Here is a 22,139-nt window from a genome sequence, read left to right on the forward strand (position 1 = left end):
TTTGAGACTAGTCGAGGATCTGCCCCCAGGGGGCACTCCAATCACCTTGCCAGACCCCTGGAGCGCCTAGCTGAAGGGTTGTCGCTGTCCATGGTCCTGGAGCGTAGCTGGGGTCCCAGCAATGGATTCTAGGAATCCATGTCCTCTTAGAACTATTAACTACTTTCCTCACAGCCACTTGATAAAGTTTAGGAAATAATTTATCCTTGTTTAGGTGATTGTTTTGTGTTGTGGGGGTGTACTCGCCAAGGCCCACACTACTTGGTGAAAGTGCAAGTCACCCAGTCGTGTCCAACTCTTTGCGACCCCATGGACTATACAGTCCATGGAATTCTCCAGGCCAGAATACTGGAGTGGGTAGCCTTTCCCTTCTCCAGATCTTCCAAACTCAGGGATCGAACCCAGTTCAGTTCAGTCGCTCAGTCGTGTCCGACTCTTTGCGACCCCATGAACTGCAGCATGCCAAGCCTCCCTGTCCATTACCAACTCCCAGAGTCCACCCAAACCCATGTCCATTGAGTTGGTGATGCCATCCAGCCATCTCATCCTCTGTCGTCCCCTTCTCCGCCTGCCCTCAATCTTTCCCACCATCAGGGTCTTTTCAAATGAGTCTGCTCTTCACATCAGGTGGCTAAAGTACTGGAGTTTCAGCTTCAACATCAGTCTTTCCAATGAACACCAGGACTGACCTTCTTTAGAATGGACTGGTTGGATCTCCTTGCAGTCCAAGGGACTCTCAAGAGTCTTCTCCAACACCACAGTTCAAAAGCATCAATTTTTCTGTGCTCAGCTTTCTTTATAGTCCAACTCTTACATCCATACATGACCACCGGAAAAACCATAGCCTTGACTGGATGGACCTTTGTTGGCAAAGTAATGTCTCTGCTTTTTAATATGCTGTCTAGGTTGGTAATAACTTTCCTTTGAAGAAGTAAGCATCTTTTAATTTCATGGCTGCAATCACCATCTGCAGTGATTTTGGAGCCCAGAAAAATAAAGTCAGCCACTGTTTCCCCATCTACTTGCCATGAAGTGATGGGACCAGATGCCATGATCTTAGTTTTCTGAATGTTGAGCTTTAAGCCACCTTTTTCACTCTCCTCTTTCACTTTCATCAAGAGGCTCTTTAGTTCTTCACTTTCTGCCATAAAGGTGGTGTCATCTACATATCTGAGGTTATTGATATTTCTCCCGGCAATTTTGATTCCAGCTTGTGCTTCTTCCAGCCCAACGTTTCTCATGATGTACTCTGCATAGAAGTTAAATAAACAAGGTGACAATATACAGCCTTGGTGGAACCCAGGTCTCCCGCATTGCAGGCAGATTCTTTACCAGCTAAGCTACCAGGGAAGCCCTTGGGGCCAGCGCCTAAAAAGATTCCTTGACCAGAGCCAATGTTGTAGATGGGCTGGCCCCTGTTCTTATTATGACTGCAAGATACACTTCAGCAAAAACTATCAAGAAACTTTGAAAAAAGCAAGGCTTACTGCTCACAGGTCCTGGAGGATACGTAACACACCTGAAGGCCAGGTGAAGGAGGTGGGAGAGAGGATGGATCCTCAGCTCTGCCTTTATTGGGGTAAACGGTGGGATCCCTGGGGTAGCGTGGGTTCACTTTTATTGGCAAATTTAAAACATAGGAACTGGAATTAGAGTGTAAGAAGGGAAAAACAGGGTCACACAAGAGTCAGTTATCTAGTTCACCCAGAGCTTTCTAAATGGGAACTTCAGGGACTTCTCTGGCAGTCCCGTGGTTAAGGCTTCTCCTTCCAATGCAGGTTGGGGTGTGTGTGTGTGTGTGTGTGTGTGTGTGTGTGTGTGTGTGTGTGTTCAATCTCTGGCTAGGAAGCTAAGATCCCACAAGCTTTGTGGCCAAAAACCAAAATATAAAACAGAAGCAATGTTGTAACAAATTCAATAAAGATTTTTAAAATTGTCCCCATCAAAAAAAATAAAATTCTTAAAAGGGAACTTCATGGGTGGGGCCACCTGGCTCTTTAAAGTCATAGCTGTCAATATGTTTATTTGAGATGAATTATTTGAGCTGGATGCCTCTGAAATCGATGCCCGGGCAATCAAAAGTTTAATATCAGGCATTTACATTAAAAAAAGCTTAAGCTTATTGTTAGGCACTCACACTACACAGGTGTTGGTGAAATACTATTTTTGCATTAGTGCCTTTTCCTTTAAAAATTAATTAATTCAATTTTAGAGGAGGGAGAACAAGAGTTCATACTCTCAATCCAAATCTGTCCATGAGCTCAGGTTTGAAGGATGAGATGGTGGAAACAGATAAAAGCCAGGCAGCATGACCTCCAGGAAAGAGATCTCAAATTGCAAAGACATTTGTATGAACCAGCCTGGAAGGCATAAGGAAGAATGGGCCAAGAGGAGAGGGTTGGTGAGTAGATAGCAGTGAGGTCGTCAGTCAGTCAGTTCAGTTGCTCAGTAGTGTCCAACTCTTTGCGACCCCACGGGCTGCAGCACGCCAGGCTTCCCTGTCACCAACTCCCAGAGCTTGCTCAAACTCATGTCCATCGAGTTGGTGATGCCGTCCAACTGTCTCATCCCTCCTTTTCCTGCCTTCAATCTTTTCCAGCGTCATGGTCTTTTCCAACGAGTCAGTTCTTCACATCAGGTGGCCAAAGTATTGGAGTTTCAGCTTCAGCTTCAGTCCTTCCAATGAACACCCAGGACTGATCTCATTTACGATGGACTGGTTGGATCTCCTTGCAGTCCAAGGGACTCTCAAGAGTCTTCTCCAATACCACAGTTCAAAAGTATCAATTCTTTGGTGCTCAACTTTCTTTAGAGTCCAGCTCTCTATAGACAGTTTTAGTGTGGTGCTAAGAGGGAATAGATTTGTTCAGGAGAGTCGGGATCAGCTCTCTGGCTGTTGGAAAGATCCCTTTACGGGATATAAATGAAATAAGGCAGGGACTGGAGGTCAGCGGGTGAAGAAATATGCTGGAAGAATGGACAGATAAACGTAAGGCAAGGAGATAACCCCAGAGAGATTACAAGCTGCTGTATTATGAACCAAATGCCAGGCTGAGGGGCTAGTCTTTCCCTGGGGAGACTCCAAAGAGTTTCGGGATGGAGAATGACATCAATAAGTTGCCACTCTGTCCTCTGTTCCTGGTGTAAAAAATGAATAAACTGAAGCCTCAATTAGAGTCCAGAAGGGGGCGCTCTCACTGGCAGTGATGATACCAGAGCCCAGTAGGAAGAAGGAAGACTCCTTCCTTCCTGGCAAGGACTCAGCCAATCAAAAGCCATGGACTCCCTGTTTCCTCTAGGCCTCAACTTCCTTTGCTCCTCTATAAAAGCGGTCTCCTTCCCTCCTTCAATTGGAATTTGCACATGGCTCTCCATGGTTGCAGACCCCAAGCTGCAATTCGGGGCTAATGCCAAATTAAACCCATCTTTGCTGGGAAATAGCTGGCTGTCCACTTGTTTCAAGTCAACACTAGTCACCCTCAGAAGAACTTGATGGGAGGACCTTTCTGTTCAGGAAGAGGAACCAGACACTAGGCACATGCCATGTGATGGGACCTCTGTTCGTTGGTTATAATATGTTCTTCCTTTTTTTCCTTTGAGGTTTTCCCCCTTTATTTTTTTTCTTTTATATGTTCTTTCTTTAATGTTCACCAGCTTGGAGGTAAGACACATGATCTCTGATTTACAGAACAGAAAACCGAGACACAGAGAGGTGGACTGAATTGCTTGATGACGATGCCTTAGGAAGTGCTGGAACCTGCCTGTGACCCTGTTTCTCTAATCCCATCACCTGTCTTCTTTCTGCTCTACCTGGGGACACTCATACAGTAGTGAAATATTGCCACCAAGGCTTCATCAACTAGTCCCTGACCTCTCCTTGTCCCCATAGATGCTGTGGTTCCCCCGGCTGGGACCACGGTCTGGATGAGTCCTCATTAGCTCGTTTTGATCTCAGAGTACTCGGTGCTGGTGGCCTCCTGGTCTTGAGGCTCCCGAGATGTCAGCTCATGAAAGTTGAGGGAGGCATAATGGAGCTCTTCCTGTTCCCCTGGGGGTGGGGCGTCCTCTGCAGGGGACAGCACCATCTGGTCAGGGGGGCTGTCTGGGCAAGGCTTTTGCCTGGAACCCTGAGAAAAAGGGAGAAAAAGGAGTGAGAGAAGGAGTAAGCAGGCATGAGCCCCAAAGGAAAGTTCAGCAGATGGGACGTTTACTCTTTCATCTTCTTACTCCTCACATGCTTCCTGTGAACGCAAATATTCACTCATTCATGTATAATTTTGTCAAGATTGACTGGGCTGTATTGCAGGCTTATGAATCCTATTTAACCTTCACAGAAACCCAGTAGGAGTGATATTCTTATTATTCCCATTTTACAGGTAGGAAAATTGAGGTGGGGGAGAGGTGAAGTATCTTGCCCAAGGTCACTCCTCGACTGGATGACAGAGCCAGGATTCAAACCCAGGCCTACAGTGTACCCTGTACCAAGTCCTGGGTGAGAGGCCAGATGAGCAGTGTGAGAAAACAGACATAGACCCTGACCTCAGGCAGCTTGCAGTCTGCCAGGAAGACTGGATTAGAGACAAGTAAACACAGCTAAATTCTAACTCTGGTGTGACTTATGAACTAGTTTATGCAGAAACCAGAAGAGATGACAATTCTGGCTCTTGGACCTGGGTCCCATAAAACAAAAATGAAAATAAAGCAGGACCCAAGTCTCCAAGAAAAGATGGTACCCAGACACTGGTATGCCATTCTCTTTTCTCCAAGTCTGTCCACATACACCATCATGCTATAGACGAGTGTGTCAAAAGCAACATTAGCCTTCAAATAGTAGCTCATAAAGAAAAGAAAAAGAATTCCAGGTTAGGAAAAAACGGTTTCACAACCTCAGAAAAAAAAATAGCATATCTAGACAGAGCTGTCCATATTGCATGAGCAAGATGAAATGACAAAACAGCTAGGTGTATTGACCCTTCTGTAGCCAAAGAGGGAGAAATAAGACCGTGTGTCTTAATAGCCTTACCATATATTAAGAGGGGGTTGAATTTATCCTCATAAGACAACATGGGCTTCCCAGGTCACGCTAGTAGTAAAGAATCCACCTGCCAGTGCAAGACGCAGATTCCATCCCTGGTCAGGAAGATCCCCTGCAGGAGGAAGTGGCAACCCACTCCAGTATTCTTGCCTGGAAATCCCATGGGCAGAAGAGCCTGGTGGGCTGCAGTCCATGGGGTTGCAAAGAATCAGACACGATTAGGTGACTGAGCATGCATAAGACAAGATGCAGCTCAGATGAATAAACAGGAGAAAGCACTAAGTTCATTCCTTCATCCAACACCTCTTTGCTGAGTGCTGGTTATGAGCTAGGTGCCATTAAGTGCTGTTCTTTCAAATGAGGATATATGAGGAAGTGAAACAGCCCGAAATACCTGCTTGCATGCCCAGTTCCTTATTAGAGAGGGCTATAGTGACATTAGGTAAGAGTTGTAAGCAATTTCCCATGACCTAGGCATATTTCTAAGCACTTCTTGTAGCAACCCAATGAAACAGTTACCAGCATAGCAATGGCCTCCTTTCCAGAAGAGAAAATAAAGAAGCAGAGAGGTTAACTAACTTGTCCAAGGTCACACAGCTTGGAAGTGGTTGAGTCCAGCACTTGGACACAGGAGGATGAACTCCAGGGACTATGCAGCTCATTGCTTTACTATTCTGCCTACAGTATCAAAGTTACAGAAAGGTTGAGAGAGTCGACTTATCAGGAAAAAAAAAAAACCCTGATGCTGCAAAAGATTGAAGGTAGAAGGAGAAGTAGGGAGAGAGGATGAGATGGTTAGATAACACCACTGACTCAATGGACATGAATTTGAGCAAAGTCCAGGAGATAGTGGAGGACAGTCCATGGGGTGCTGTGGTCCACGGGGTTGTAAACAGTCTGACACGACTTAGTGGCTGTACAACAACAACAACAACCTAATGGGGAAAACAAAGCTCTATCAGGGTTCCTGTCAAGATAGTGAATTCACACATATCACTGGCTCTGTTCACCAAGATCCAACAATCAAAAACTATAGACGGAACTACGGGATGACAAAATTTTATAATCAATTGTCGATTGATTAATCACCCTGAGGTTCCTGGGGGGAAGTAAAAGCTAATTTGAACACATGGGGCTGGGGAGGTGACATGCTACAGCTCAGGGCTAGGGAAGCTGGCTTGATGACGGGAGGAAGAACAGGTTCCCTCAGATGTGCTTGAATTCTGCTCCTTTCTCTCCTCCACCCTCGCCTTAGGACAATCATTGCCTGCAGAATTCAGAGAGCGTGGACAAGACGGTAATGTGCCTGTGTCCAGAGGTAAATGGTGGATGAGCACCGAAGGCTCCCTGGGGTGAAGAGAAGGAGAGATGCCGTGGAGCCTCACTGGCCTTTGGGACTCTTGTCCTCCCTTTCTTCTTTCCAAACTGCAGAGTCTTGTGGATCAAAATCCACAGAGATTTTGGATCAAAATCCAAAGCTCCTTCTCCTTGAGGTTGGAAAGCAAAGGGGGGCAGGAAGTGAGACTGGTGATCAGTGGTTGTAGTGCCCGGAGCACTCCACCCTGCGACTGGTCCCCATCACTCCTTTGAGCCAACACAGGCCAGCATCTGCCCTTCACCTTCACCCAATCAACAGTCCAGACCAGAAAGCTAACATCCCTGGGGAATATGCGCCCCCCCCACCAGGTCAGAAGACTGAGCACCTGCAAAGTGTAAATGTCCTGGAAGAAAAACCAACCAAAGGAGGCTGGGAACATCATGTACCTTCAAAATACAAGTATTAGAACACTTTGATCAAGAGTTTAAAACTAAGCATGATAAATGCACCAAGAGGAGTAAGTGCTGACGTTACATCGTAAAGGTGAAAATAAGAAATTACGCTACTCTCTCAATCCCTCCCATCCTCTCCTTCGCCAGCAGTGTCCAACACGAGTCTGTTCTCTCTCTGTATTCTCATATGTAAACTAGATAGCAAGTGGGAAGTTGTTGTATAACACAAGGAGCTCAACCTGGTGCTCTGAGACAACCTAGAGGGGTGGGAGGGAGGTTCAAGAGGGAGGGGACACGTGTACACTTGTGGCTGACTTACATTGTTTAATGGCAGAAACCAACACAACATTGTAAAGCAATTATCCTCCAAATTAAAAAGAAAAGTCACTCAGCAATGATGTAATATCTCAGAATGGTGACATATTGTAACTAGACAGCGTGATGATCATTTTTGAAACAGAAATATCGAATCACTTATACTTCAAAAACGAAGAAACAAGCAAACCCCCAGAAAAAAGAGATCAGATTTGTGGTTACCAGAGGCAGAAGGTGGGGCTGGGGAAACTGAATCAAGGCGGTCAAAAGGTACAAACTTCCAGTTATAAGATAAATAAGTACTAGAGAGGCAAAGTAGAACATAATCATTAGCATGAACTCTGCTGTATGTTATATGTGAAAGTTATTCAGAGTAAATCCTGACTGTTCTCATCCCAAGGAAAATAGTTTTTTTCTATTTCTTTAATTTTTTATTTATAGGAGATGATGGGATGTTCACTAATCTTGTTAGGCTAGTCATTTCATGATGTATGTAAATCAATTCATTATTCTATACACCTTAAACTTATACAATGCTATATGTCCAATATATCTCAGTAAGACTGGAAAAGAAAATTATACACATCAGTAATTATGTACATAAAATGTAGAACCAGAAGTTATGTAATCATGTAAGTTACATAAAAAGGAAATGTGTGTGCAGTTCTGTAAAACATGGAAATATGAGGTCTGAGATTTAAAAATAGGAAGAACCCAATGGTGGGATGAAGAACAGAATGAATACAATTCAAGTACATCAGGGAGCTGGAAAAACCTTTGAAGTCTCCCATAGAAGGAAGCAGGGGAGGATGAAGGCCAGAACACATGAAAATAAAAGTTATGAATGATGAAGGAAATAGAAAATCTCAACATTCAGATGATAATAGTCCCCAGATGACATGCTTTCTCGGGGGGCCACACCCCCGGCATGTGGGATCTTAGTTCCCCGGCCAGAGAGCAAACCTGTGTCTCTACACTGGGAGCATGGAGTCTTAACCACTGAACCACCAGGGAAGTCCCAATAGTCCCCAAATGAGATAAAAATGAAACCAAAAGCAGAAGAGATGTTTGGACAAAAATAGTGGAGATAAAATTGTCAGAATTACAGAAAAAGTGAACCATGTCAGCACAAAGTACCTCACAAACACAAGGAAAAGCCCACAACCAAATAAAGTACAGTTCATCTCAAGACTGTCAAAACCAAGGAGAAACATGCAAATGTTTCCAGGGAGAATGAGTGGATCACCTGCCACTGTGTGAGACTTGAGACCTCTAACAGGGATACCGGGTACAAGAAACAGTGAAGCAAGTGTTCAGAGTATCCAAAGGAAATCACTTTGATCCTGGAATTGAGAGCCTACCAAATGAAATTCAATTGTGGGGGCATAAAAATATTTCAGATACAAGTCTCAATACAGGAAATACCAAGTTAAAAACACGTTAGGAGAAAGAACTCAAACACAAAGAATGCAAATAAAAATAAGAAAACTAAGAAACCACACGCAGTGAATATAAGATACAAAGGTGATCAGATCACCTCAGTGAAATGTGTAGCTGTGTATTTTTTTTTAATGACCAGAGAATAGAAAAATGTTGAGTGTGTTCATAATTATGCAGAATAAAAACTGGAGATCTAGAGAAAGAACCAGCGTGGCCGTAGAAGGTGGATGGAGGGGACACCAAAAGATGTAAAAGCACTCGAGTTCTTTTTGTTAGGTGTAAGACAGAGATGTCACTTTTTTTTAATAAGAGAGGAGAAAATGAAATGTTGAAAAAAATGGAACCAAGCAAACGGAGAAGAGAAAATAGCACAAAGAAGTCCACGTATATCAAGAACCACAATAAATACAGATAGCGTGAACTTGACACAGGATGTCGAGTTGGATTTTCAAATACCTGGTTATAGGGCTTCCCTGGTGGCTCAGTGGTAAAGAATCTGCCTGCCAATGTAGGAGACCCAGGTTCGATCCCTGAGTCCAGGAAGATCCCACATGCCTCGTGGCAAATAAACCCTTGCACCAGAAGTACTGAGCCTGTGCTCTAGAGGCCGAGATTCACAAGAGAAGCCATTGCAATGAGAAGCCTGTGCACACAGCTAGAGAGTAGCCCTTGCTGGCCGCAGCCAGAGAAAAGCTTGTGCAGAGCGAACACCCAGCACAGCCAAAAATCATAAATAAAATTAAGAAAAAACAAAATATACTATTCAAAAGAATCATTGCCAAAGCATTAAAAAAAATGTTAGAGTGGGTGGGGAGAGGAAAGGATGGAAAAATACCAGATATCTAACTAACCCATGACAAAGTGGTGTGTCTATCTTAAGATCTAACCAAATAGATTTGAAACAAAAAGTATCACTAGGGACAGAGACAATCACAAGGTGTGGTTAAACGTGAGAAGATACGATACTATACACTGTTAATTTAAAAGTACATCATCTGTAAGAAATATATTTGATTGAACTCCAGGGGAAAATTGACAAGTAAACTATCATAAGAGTTCAGATAATGATAGTTTAGGAAGACCTATTAGTAAAGATTTGGATTTGAATAATACAATGAACACACACTGGCCTATTGACCTTAGTTGGAATTTATGAAATAGAAAAAATATATATACTTCTTAAGCATACAGGAACTATTTACAGAAATTCTTCACATAACCAAGTCACAGATAAAGTCTCAACAAAGTTAAAAAGTAAATATCATCAAAACAATGTACTCTGACAAAACTCAATTTAGTTAGAATTTAAGGATGGAAAGATGTTTTAAAATCCCCATACATTTGGATTTTTTTATTAATATTTTTTAAAAATTTATTTATTTGGCTGCACTGGGTCTTAGCTGCAGCATGTGGGATCTAGTTCCCTGACCAAAGATCGAACCTGGGCCCCCTTCATTGGAAGCTCAGAGTCTTAGCCATTGGACCACCAGGGAAGTCGCCTACATTTGAATTTTTAAAAAACCCCAATAATTTAAGATTCCCCCAAAAAATCACAATAGGTTTTCGCAATGTTTAGAACTGAATGGTATTAAAATAACACATTTCAAAATGTGTGAGGTGAAATTAAAGTGGTGTTCTGAGAGAAATTTATCCATAAAAACTTTTACCATGAAAGAAGGGTGCTATGTATTAATAAGCTAAGTTGTTGTTGCTTAGTTGCTAAGTTCTGTCTGACAAACTCTTTTGCCAGAGTACTATGAAGTGTAGCCATACCAGGCTCCTCTGTCCATGGGATTTTCCTGGCAGGAATACTGGAGTGGGTTGCCATGGAATCTTCCCGACCCAGGGATCAAACCCCAGTCTCCTGCATCGCAGGTGGATTCTTTACCACCTGAGTCACCAGGGAAGCCCCCAAAGGGGAATTAATCCTAATTAAACAATATGCAATTAAGAGAATACTACTCATAACCTTTTGTCAACAAATTATAAAACTTAGATGAAATGAACAACCTGTTATCTCTAAACTGTTATCTGTAACACACTGTGTGTTAACGGACACACAAAATAACTGAGTTAGAAAAACCACATATAAAGACAAGGGCAGACCCAGGCGGCCTATACAAGTAATACTTATTAATCATTCAAGAAGCAGATCATTTCAATTTTATACACTCTCTTTCAGATAATATTAATAGTAAAAATGGGAAGATTCTACAGTTCCTCAATGTTATCTCGATACCCAAAGAAGAAAACAAGAGGAGAAAGGAAGACAGAGGTCCATTTTACTCTGGCATACAGATGCAGAAGTGCTCAACAAAATATTAACAGACTGAATCTACTAGAGTTTTAGAAAAAGAACAAAGAAACACTCACTGTGAACAATTTCATCTTTTCTCAGGAATGCTAGTTTCAAAATAAAAAATGTTGAACCGTTTCGCTCACCACTGGTAACAGATTATAGGGAAAATCATATCAGTGGATATATCTGAAAAGTTCAACTGAGTTATTTAGTGATAGAAAAGAACTTCCTTAGCCTGATGAAGACTATCCATACAAGCCATGACAATTAAAAGCAAGAATATCACAAGTTTTTCAGATAGTATCTTTATCTCTGAAAAAGGATGATTCAGCAGGGTTACAAGTAAGATATAAGAATTTTCCAGCTACCCAAGCAACAAGAATCTAAATGACACTCAAGACCAATATGAGATTTTTTTAAATTACAAAATAAACCTTCACACTTAAAAAGAATTATTTTTCATTCTGCATATAGCAATGAGCAATCAGAAAAATGCATGTACAGTAGTAGAAATAACTAGTATTTAGGAAGAAAATTTTTTTAAATACTAGTTATTGTTACAGAATAACTAGAATAGCAAAAGATGACCAAGACCTGTGTGAAGGAATTCTCCATCTTCCTTGAAAACATTTTTTTTTAAAGACTTAAATGAATAGTTGATCTGTTCTCTTGGATTAGAAGACTTGAATTCACAAACAAATACATTCTTCCTGGATTGACCTATAGGTTCAATGCAATGCCAATCAAAACTCCAACAGGAGTGTTTTGGGGAACTTGACATACTGATTTTAACATTTAAATAGAACAGCAGAGGTCCAAGAATAGACAAGACAACTTTGAAAGAAGAATCTGCAGAAGGACTTGCTCTATCAGATACCAGGGCTTATTTTTGAGCTTATAGACTGCTGAATGTAGACACAGTTCTGACTCAAGGACACTAAAATTGATCATTGGAATAGAAGAGGGCACAGAAAGAGGATCACCCACGTGTGGAATTTTGATGAATGGCACATCCTCAGGGGAGGAAGTGAAGGACTATTTTGCAAAAAAAGAAGGAATATGTATAGGTCGACACTACACCACACTGAAAAATCAACTTCCCATGGATGAAGTCTTTAAATGTCAAAACTTTTAGTAGAAACTATCCTTGAATATCTTTCTACATCTTAAGATGGGAAAGAATTTCTTAAACCCCAAAGTTCTTATTACAATTAAGAACTTATCATCAAACGTCACCTTTAAAAAGGTAAAGTACAAGCTACTCACTGGGAGAAGATAGCTACAATATATATAATCTATTAAAAAGCATAAAAATGTATAAAGCTCTCAAATTTAATAAGAAAAGGTCAAACATTCAGTAGGAAAATGGGCTGTCAGTGGGACCAGGCATTTTATGGAAAAGATGTTCATTTGCCACTGAAGCTGTAGAGAGATTTTCATCTTCATTGGTAACCAAGGAAATGCAGATCAACACCACAGTGAGAATGTGACACGATTGAAAAAAAAAAATTGAGGAAACCAAGTGTTGGAGAGATTATAGATCAACAGAATCTGATAGGCATAGATGAGAATATGAGTGAACACAGTTGCTTTGGAAAATATTTGTCATGATCTTCTAAATAGGAACTTTACAGACCCTATGACCTAGTAATTAAATTCCTAAGTAATGCTAAAGGAAAACTCTTGCATGTGAATACAATGAGACACGAATAAGGAATGTTTGTAATTGCAACACCAGGAAACAACTCCAATGTCCATCAATAGGAGCTTAGATAATAGACGTAATCATAAAATGCATCATTATACAATGGGGAACTGCAACTTTGTGCAAAAACGTGAGTGAATCTTTGCTATATAAGACTGTATCTACAAGGCAAGTCCAAGAAGCGTACCTGGCACATGACACCCTTGGAAGGTTCAGAAGCAATTAAACTAAAGAGTGTATATTTTGGGTAAACATATATGTGGTAAAACCAGCAACAAAAGATTCAAAGCAGTGGTTACTGGGGGTGGGTCAGAGTAGAAGGGTAGATGAAAGTTATCATCGGTGTTTTAAGTCTCAGGTTGGATAGTGGGTTTACACGTGTTTATCATATCACGTGTAACGATGAGTAAGTAAAAGTGAATACTGCTTGTTCCATTGATACTAGCTCGGTGATGAACAAAGCATTTTGGATAATTCCATTTAGGGCAACACAAGCTCAATTTTTAAAAAGGGAACAGGGGTCTTGCTGGACAGGGATGGTGTGAGAGAAAATTACAGCTCTCGTTCTCAAGGACTTTACATATACGATGAGAAGATAGAGACAGATCAATGCAGTGAGGTTGTGTGATATTAACCCTGTGTCGGGGATGGACACAGGACTCGGTGGATGGAGAGAAGGAAGGGAGAAGACAAAGGTTCCCAGAGTAAGAGATGCTGACCTTGCAGCTGGAAGGAGGCAGCAAGGTGGATGGTTGATCTGAGAAAGGGAGGGCAGCTCAAGTAGTGAAGGGAAAGTTGCTCAGTCGTGTCTGACTCTCGGCAACCCCGTGGAGTGATAGTCCGTGGGATTCTCCAGGCCAGAATACAGAGTGGGTAGCCATTCTCTTCTCCAGGATATCTTCCCAACCCAGGGATTGAACCCAGGTCTCCTGCATTGCAGGTGGATTCTTTACCACCTGAACTACCAAGGAAGCCTAGTTCAGGTAGAAGGAACTGTATATTCAAAGGCTCCGAGTCATAAGGGAATAGATCTCTCTGGACACAGGGAGAAGGCCAGTGTAGCTGGACCCTAGGGCAGGACCAGTGGCTGGAGCAGCTGTCAGGAGAGACCCCAGGAAGGATATCATATATCAGACCAACGATTATGACTTGATTCTCTAAGCAAAGGGAGCAACAGCTTTGAGACTCCAGAATGGCTGGCAAGTACTGGTTTGGGGGGAGATAGTTCTGGCAGCCTGTATCCAGTAAAGAAGTGAACAGGCTCAGTGGTCAGCAGAGCACCACTGGGCCTCAGAGATGAAGGGGAAGAACGCAGGGGAAGCCAGCTCCCAGGTGTCTGCCTGGGGGAGCAGGCAGGAGCAGGAGCTACTGACGGACTTAGCCTGAGTCTGCCAAACGGACACGCCTGGGGCCCCCACGGCTGGAGAAGACGCCCGCATCACTCACCCAGGCGACGGTACCCATGACCGGGTCTTCATCCTCCACACCCTCTGGTCTCGTGGCTGCCTGCTTTCTGCGGGATTTCAGTCTAAGAGAAGAAACCGGTGTGTTGCCGTCAGGGCGGCTCAGACAAAGGTGGGCAAGCTGCCCCCCACCGCCCCCAATACGACGGCTCGGGCATCCAGACCCTGAAACAGTGGACCCAGAGGCCTTCCTGACACGGAAGTAAGCGCTTCATCTTCTTGGATGACCAGGACTTTGGCCAAGACTGAATTTCCATCACTAGAGACTCAACTTACAAACTTGTACATGAATGTCATTATTATTGACACATGGTGGCCAAAACAACCCAAATGTCCATCAGTGGATGAACGGATGAGTAGAATGTGCTCCATTCATCCAAGGGAACATTGTTTGGAAATAAAAAAGAATGACGGAGATGTCCCTGGTGGCGCAGGGGATGAGAATCGCCTGCCGATGCAAAGGACACAGGTTCGATCCCTGGTCCGGGAAGATCCACGTGGCTCTGAGCAACTAAGCCTGTGTGCCACAGCTCCTGAGCCTGCACTCTAGAGCCCTCGAGCTGCAATTCTGGAAGCCCACACACCTTAGAGCCTGCGCTTTGCAATAAGAGAAGCCGCAGCAATGAGAAGCCTGTATACCACAACCAAGACCCAGCATGGCCAAAAATTAATGAATTAATTTTTTTTTAAAAAAAAAAGGAGTGAAGGACTGCCATGCATGAACCTTCAAAACATCACACAAAGTGAGAGAAGTCAGTCACATGGGACCACATATTTTATGATTGCCCTTATTTGAAATGTCCAGAAGAGACAACTCTAGAGAGATGGGAAACAGCCTAGCGGTTGCCTAGGGCAGAGGGTGGAACGGAGGGGATGATCACGGGTGTGGATTTCCTTTTGGTTTCTCTTTCATTTGGGGCTAATGCAAAAATTCTGTCAAAATCACTGTCAAAGACACGCAGCTCTGAATAGACTAAAAGCCAATGAACTGTACACCTTAATGCATGGGAATTACATCTTGCTAAGGCTGTTACCCAACTCTGAACCTAATCTACGCTTCTCCGCATTTCTGCGATTAAGGGACCTCTTTCCGCACTCCCTGCCACACACCTCCCTATGGGTCCCCAAGAACACAGACTTACATGAAAAAGAAAGGGAGGCACAAGGACAGGCACAGCAGGGCCATGGCGCCAGCGCCTCCCAGAGCCCCAGCGACCAGGAATGCAGGCTTCCCTGCAGGGAAGACGGCCAGGAGATGATCACGATCCCAGGATTCAGTCTCGTGCCCTCCCGCCTCCTTGCAGAACTTTCTGGAGAGCCTCTTCAGGCCTGAGAAGGAGCCCCCTGTCCTAAAAAGCACCTTCTGCCCTGACCCCAGGCCCTCTCCCCGCCAAGTATTATCTTCTAGGATCATAACTCCTGCCCCTCTAAGCCTCTTCCCCCCAACAGAATCCTGACCTGGCAGCAGCAGGACAGACCCGCTCCGGGCCCCATGGATGTTCAGGGCCTCGCAGCTGAGGCTGAGGCCGGAGCTGAGCCCTTCGTGGAGGCTCAGGGAGCCGTTGGCCCAGGGCCCAGCGGAGCTGGAGGTGACCTTGAAGGAGGCATTGCTGAAGTTCCCCTCCAGCAGCCCTTCGCCCAGCCGCCAGCGGAGGGAGGGGGCCGGCCGGGCTCGGGAGGAGCAGCTGCAGCGCAGACCCTCGTCCTCCTGGGAGCAGGAGGGGCCCAGCAGCTGCGGGGGAGCTGTGGGGAGAGATGGGAGGGGTCAGGGGCGCCCCTCCCCTCCCTGGAACCCCGATGTCCTTCTCCAGGGGACCCCACACTCACAGAACACGAAGAGGCTCAGGGAGGAATGTTGGGAGCCCAGCGGGTTCTGAGCCCGGCAGCTGAGCTCTGCTTCTGTAGTCACTGAATACGGCAGCTCCAGGACCCCGGTGCTGGAGATGGGGGCGGCCTCCAGGGTGGGAGACACTTGGAACCAGCTCAGTTGTGCAGAGGGGTTGCTGTCAGCAACACACAGCAGCTGCAGTGCCTGGCCCTCTGAGATGAGAACAGATGAGGCGTTCTGCAGAATCTTGAGGGCTTTGGGGGAAAGCACAGCGGGAGAGCTGGGGGAGGCTGAGGTCTCCTCCCTCCTTCCAGGATCTCCTGGCCTCACTCTCTCCTCCCCAGGCCGGCCAGCGGGGTTCCCTGTGGTCCCAGGGCTGGACCTTCCCACCCTAAGCAGGCTGAGCCAACGTGTCTGGGCCTCGTATCTTCAGGGGAGGCTTGGTGTCTCAGTAGGACAGACCTGGGCTGTTTGGTGGAAAGAAAACCCAGAGCCTAAGATGAGATGTTGATTCAGTGAAGGCAGCAGGAGATGGGACTAAGGAGGCTTTTGTGGAAGAAAGCCACATAATAGAACCATGGTGAAGGAAATGGGCCTTGAACAGGGTGTGTGAGTGTGTAAATGTGTGGGGTGTATGTGTGTGTGCCTGTGTGTATGTGTGCATGAGTGCACGTGTATATGTCCATGAGTGTATGTGTGCACGGTGGGTGCCTGTGCTGTGGGTATAACTCTGTGTATATGTGTACATGTGTGATGTGATGTGTATGTGCCTGTGTGTATGGGCGTTTCTGTGCGTGTCTCAGTGAATGTTCATGTGTATGCATTCTGTGTGTGTGCCTGTGTGTGTGAGTCTCTGTGTATTGCATGTTTGTGTGGTCTAGTGCATGGGAGGTGGGACGGGGTGGTGATTTTCTCCTTGCTCTTCCCATATCTGATCACCCTCAAGCCCATCCCCCCACCCCTTGGATGCGGTCCCAGGAGCAGGACCCAGCCCTGGAGAGGAGAGGTCCTGTCCTACCTGTGTTGTTTCTGAAGGAGAGGCTGATGCGGAGGTTCCTCGGGGCATCTGGGGCAGAAAGACATGGGCTTGCTGCAGAGGGAGGAGTGGGGTGGAAACTGACCAGCACCCCAGGAGGGAAACCAGGAAGGGGGGGGGGCTGTCCTTCACGGCCACTCCCCACCTAAGCTCCCCGGGCGCAGACCCATAGAAGAGTGGGCTGGCCTTCTCTCTACACACCGCAGACACACACACACACACACACCCCACTGCCCTCAGGGACCCCGACACCCCTCCACGCTCACAGGAGACGTTGAGCTGGACGGTTCTCTCCAGGGTCACCGGCGTTCCATGGAGTGTCACCCGACAGGTGAGGTTGGTGCCGTGGTCCTGGGGCCTCGGGGTGAGGGTGAGCTCCGCGGAGTGGAGGGTGTCTGGGTTCATGGCATCGAGGGTGTCCCCCGCCCAGGAAAACAGGAGATAGTGTGGCCCATCACAGACCGGCGACAGGCTGCAGGTCAGAGGTGTGCGGCGGCCGGACTCCAGAGGCTCCGGGACCTGGATGTCGGGTTTCTCTGGAGAAAGGGAGATGAGGAGACAGAGGGAGATGCCTGGACGCAGGGGTGTGGGGACCCAGAGGGGGAGGGTCACAACTCATTCCCAGTTCTGGGTCTCTCCTGAACCCTCAAAGCCCAAGACCTGGAGCAGGGAGGGCTCCTATACCCTGCTCCGGTTCTAATAGAGGAGGCTCCACGGGCCAGGGTCCTCTCCTGGCCCCCCGTCACACCTGTCACCTGCAAGTTCAGCTTCTTCTCTCTGTAACTGTATCTCACAGATCCTCTCTCCACTCGCACGTAGTAGACTCCTGAGTCGCTCAGCCTGGCCTCTTGGATGCTCAGGGAGCAGTCATTGTCCCTGGGGTCCCCGAGGAGGCGGAATCGGCCCCGGGTCTCTGACTTCACTTGTTTCGTTCGGTCGTTTGTGGCCACAGCATCATCGTAATGGCGGTCTCCTTCCCGGAACCAGTAGATGAAGGGTTCGGCAGAGGAATACGGGGGATGTCCCACAGGCCAGGGATAGGAGAAGGAGCAGGGCACGAGGACGTCCATGCACGCCTGCACCACCACTGATTCCTGCACTCGGAGCTCGTACCCTGGATGCTCCTGCAGGGACCCTGGGGGACAGAGAGGTTCAGCGGGAGCTCCAGCCCCTCCCCACGCTTGACCCCTTCCTCCAGCAGTGAGCCCTGTTCCCCACCCCTCCCCCACTCACCCCCGCACAGCAGGGGCAGCAGCAGCAGCAAGGGCACCATGTCGGCATCCGCCAGCACAGAGCCAGTTCAGGTCCCTCTGCCGGGGAGGGAAGCGCCCCAAATGTGGGGAGGGAACGAGGAAGCCCCAACAGGAAGCCAGAGGGTGACGGAGACAGAGCCTTGGCCAAGCACAGAAGGGGAACTTGGACGCCCCAGGCCATGGAGGAGGGGCGGCCCTGAGGAGGCAGAAGGTCCCACCCCTCCACCCCACACCCCACGCCGCAGCCGGAGATCCTGAGGCCCCCAGAGGCCGAGAGGCTTCACCGCACGTGGCTCTGACATGACACCCGTCCAGTGATGCTCAGGTCCACGGTGGGATCCCCCAGCGGCCGGGGCAACCAGAAAAGAGAAACGGGCTCCAGCCCTGGTCAGCGGGTGGGACCAACCCTGCAACAGAGAAACACTGGACTTTCCGGAAAAGAACACTGAAAGATTTCTCAAAACCATTCAGACTTGGGCAGGAGGACTCACACACGGTGGAGGGTGGAACGCAGGAAGGAAAGCTGAGCGTGAAAAGCTCCTTTGCCCAGAAGGGTTTCCAGAACAGGGCACACAGGCTGTGCGTCTTCATGGATCTGAGGGCCTGTGGGACCAGCCGACCCGGACACAGGCCCACGCAAAGTGGGGTGGCAAAGGAAGAACTTTGCCCCATTCAGCTGAGACCCCAAAGTCCAGACCTCACACAGAAACACAGTTCACGACCCCTCAGTCTGGATGGCCTTCTTTTCAAGCCACAGGAAGGCTTAAGTCATGTGTGGAAAAAACCTGTGAACTTGCTGCCCTTTCAGGAAAAAATTCTTTAAGTTTCACAAGTTTGACTATGATCATAAACGTTTTAGACACTTTCAGGAAGAAGCCATGGGACTGATGGAAAGTTTCTTTTATAGTTAGATAGAAATATTAATATATTTTTTCCTTTTTTAAACTACAGAAACAAAAGGAAATGTCCGTCAATCAATTGTGCCAGTGGAAATACCGTGTCTTCTTTCTACTCTGTTTTCGACATAATATAATTAATCTTACTTCCTCGAACAATGGGCTTCCCTGCTAGCTCAGATGGTAAAGAATCTGCCCTCAGTGTGAAGACCAGGGTTCGATTCCTGGGTCAGGAAGATCCCCTGGAGAAGGGAATGGCAACCCACTCCAGTATCCTTGCTGGGAGAATTCCATGGACAGAGGGCTCTTACAGGCTACAGTCCATGGGATCACAAAGACTCAAACACAGCTAACTAACACTTTATGAGTAGACTATTCATATTAATTAATATACATGATTATTCTCCTAAAACGAGGCAATCAAAGAGGATCAAGCCAAAAGTATGGGGAACAGGTGTTATGCAGGTGTGATAGGTGTGCCTGACTTCTGAGAAAAGTGGTATGGTGGCCCAGTGCTTAGCACTCTGCACTCTCACTGCCTCTGGCCCAGCTTCAATCCCTGGTCTGGGGACTAAGACTCCACAAGCCCTAGAGCATGGATGTAAAAAAAAAAGCAAACAAAAAAACAAACAACGGAAGAGAGAAAAATAGTCTGCAATATATGTCTTCTCTTTTGGTTTTCAGCATTTTATGTTTTGTGATTGATTACATAGATTTCTCATTTCAAAAGAAACTCAGATGTGATGTGCCTGTGATATTGAGACTTTTAGGAAATATGTATTTGGCCTCCATCCACAGTTCCTGGCTCACAGATTCATGAGTTCTTGGAGTTTACTGATCGATAAGAGATATGGCAGCTTCTTTGTTCATTTGCTCTCTGTTCTCAGTCCCTGAAAACACTTCAGGGCCGCACTGGAGACCTGGGGGTCACATTTTGTATTTGGGAGCCATGTCTGTATTGTATTCAGTGACACCATTTTTTTTTTTTTTTTTTTTCCTAAGGAGGGATCTGAACGCTTGAGTCAATGTCAGGCTCCACAGAACCCTGGACTGGCCCTGCCCAGGGTCCAGGTGAACAAGAGGGGATGAGCTCTCTCCCTCACTCCTCACCTGTTGCGGGAACATTGCTGGACAAGCAGGCACTGGAGAAGGCCAGGAGCTGCAGGGCTGTGCAGCACACCTTCACAGCGGCTGGTGCCCAGCAAATGTCAAGCTGGGACGGTCAAAGGACAAAAAACAAGCAGTGTTGGTGAGGACGTGGGGTAAAGGGAACCCTTGGGCACTGCTGGTGGGAATGTGAATTGGTGCAGCCACTATGGGGAACACTCTGCAGGTTCCTCAAAACTAAAAATAGAACCTCAAGCACTTTCACTTTGGGGCCTTTAAAGAAAATGAAAATGGCAATTTGAAAAGATATATGCACCCCATGTTCATGGAACATTATTGAAGACATGGAAACAACTTCCATATCCAATGATGAGAAAATGAATAAAGAAACTGCAGTGTGTGCATACTCGTGATCATTCTTCAGCTATAAAAGAGAAGGAAATCCTGCCTTTACAATACATGGATGGCACACGAGGGCATTAGGGTAATGAAATACATTAGACAGAGGAAGAAGAATACTGTATGATCTCACAGGTAGGTGAAACTGAAAAAAACCCCAACAACATAAAGTCATAGATAAAGAGAAATAACTGGTGGTCCTCAGAGGTAAAGACTGGAGTCTATGGCAAAATTGGCAAAAGTGGTCAGAAGGTACACATTTCCGGGAATAAAATAAATAATTCATGGACATGTAATGTACATCATGGTGACAAGCAGGCACTGGAGAAGGCCAGTAGCCACAGGGCTGTGCAGCACACCTTCACAGCAGTTGGTGTCCAGCAAATGTCAAGCTGGGACATCAAGCTGTAATGACAATATGGTAACAATACTGTAGTGTATATTAGAAAGTTGCTGAAAGATTTGATCTTAAAATTTCTCATCACAAAAAGGTCTATATAGCCTTATAGATATAAATGTTAATTAGGCACATTTGGTGATCATTTTGTAATATGTACATATATTAAATCATTATATTGTACACCTGAAACTGACACAATGGTATACCTGTATCTCAGAGAGAATACATGTCTATGTATGTAAAAGATTTGGAAAACGTCCAGTTGGGGGCTTAGATTAGAGTGGTCCAAAACTAAGAGAGTGTTCCCTGCTTGACAGGCTCCACTGGCCTTTCAACACCTGCATAATCAATTACTTATGTTACATTTCCTCTGAGGAAATATGCAGTACATAGTGTGGCTTCTAGTGTGGCTACTGTCCCTGATTTACTGATCAAATCCCCAGAGATGAAAACAATGAACACTGGATGATTGTAAATGCCTTAGTGATAAAATTCACAGTGCATTGGAAATAAAAGAGAAATTCCCTAAAAAGATGAAGGGTATCTTTAGAAAACATCATACTTAATGGAGTAGCATAGGTTCCACCCTAGCAAGTCAATAAATATCGGTAAAAGGTGTAACAACTGAAAGGAAAAAAGAAAGATTTATGTTCATAAAAGTTCTGCATGTTGAAAAACCCAAAAGTTTATATAGATACATTTAGAGGTTTAACAAGAGAGCACAATGACTTGAGACAAATTCCAATTTGAAAATCCATTGCAGACTTCCCTGTGGTCCAGTGATCAAGCATCTACCTTCTAAGTCAAGGGATGAAAATTTGATCCCTGGTAAGGGAACCAAGGCCCCACAAGCCTTGCAACTCGGCCAAAAAAGATCAATTACTTTCTCATATCACAGTATGAGAGCCATTGACAGTTGCATCAGAAATTAGGATATACCCGGAATCGATCTAACATTTAGAAAGGTATACAACAAAAGGATATACAAAACCTCAGTGGAGAAAACTATGAATCTGTCTTGAAGGACATTAAAGACATATATAAATGGAAAAATACACCACATTAAGGGTTTGAAAAAACAGAGTATAAATGTCCATTCTACTCAAAATAATGTGTAGAATCAAAACGTATGTCACCACATCCCAAGTGGACATCTGTGGAACTCAGTAACTCCACTGTAAAATTAATAAGGA

The 22,139-nt window shown here is 45.5% G+C and overlaps 1 protein-coding gene across 1 annotated transcript; it reads right to left on the reverse strand.

Moving 5' to 3' along the window:
• Positions 1 to 3,152: 3,152 nt before the first annotated feature.
• On the reverse strand, positions 3,153 to 18,208 carry SIGLEC5 (sialic acid binding Ig like lectin 5). The gene is made up of 9 exons (XM_068992097.1): positions 18,125 to 18,208; positions 17,640 to 18,026; positions 17,158 to 17,427; positions 16,874 to 16,921; positions 15,855 to 16,109; positions 15,445 to 15,770; positions 15,170 to 15,255; positions 14,011 to 14,092; positions 3,153 to 4,127 (listed from the first exon to the last, which is right to left on the reverse strand). Exons 1-9 carry the CDS (start codon positions 18,162 to 18,164, stop codon positions 3,936 to 3,938), a joined length of 1,686 nt encoding a protein of 561 aa, XP_068848198.1. The 5' UTR covers positions 18,165 to 18,208; the 3' UTR covers positions 3,153 to 3,935.
• Positions 18,209 to 22,139: the final 3,931 nt, after the last annotated feature.

The sequence above is a fragment of the Capricornis sumatraensis genome, chromosome 20, assembly GCF_032405125.1.
Source record: "Capricornis sumatraensis isolate serow.1 chromosome 20, serow.2, whole genome shotgun sequence".
Taxonomy (NCBI): domain Eukaryota; kingdom Metazoa; phylum Chordata; class Mammalia; order Artiodactyla; family Bovidae; genus Capricornis; species Capricornis sumatraensis.

Excerpts from the sequence above, each read along its gene's own strand:
- SIGLEC5 (XM_068992097.1), bottom strand. The coding sequence starts at position 18,164 with ATGGTGCCCTTGCTGCTGCTGCTGCCCCTGCTGTGCGGGG. Across the intron at positions 16,110-16,873 it reads CTCCTTCAGAAACAACACAG|CCCTCAAGATTCTGCAGAAC; the intron begins GTAGGACAGGAC and ends TTTCCCCCAAAG. Across the intron at positions 14,093-15,169 it reads TGCCTCCCTTTCTTTTTCAT|ACTGAAATCCCGCAGAAAGC; the intron begins GTAAGTCTGTGT and ends TTCTTCTCTTAG.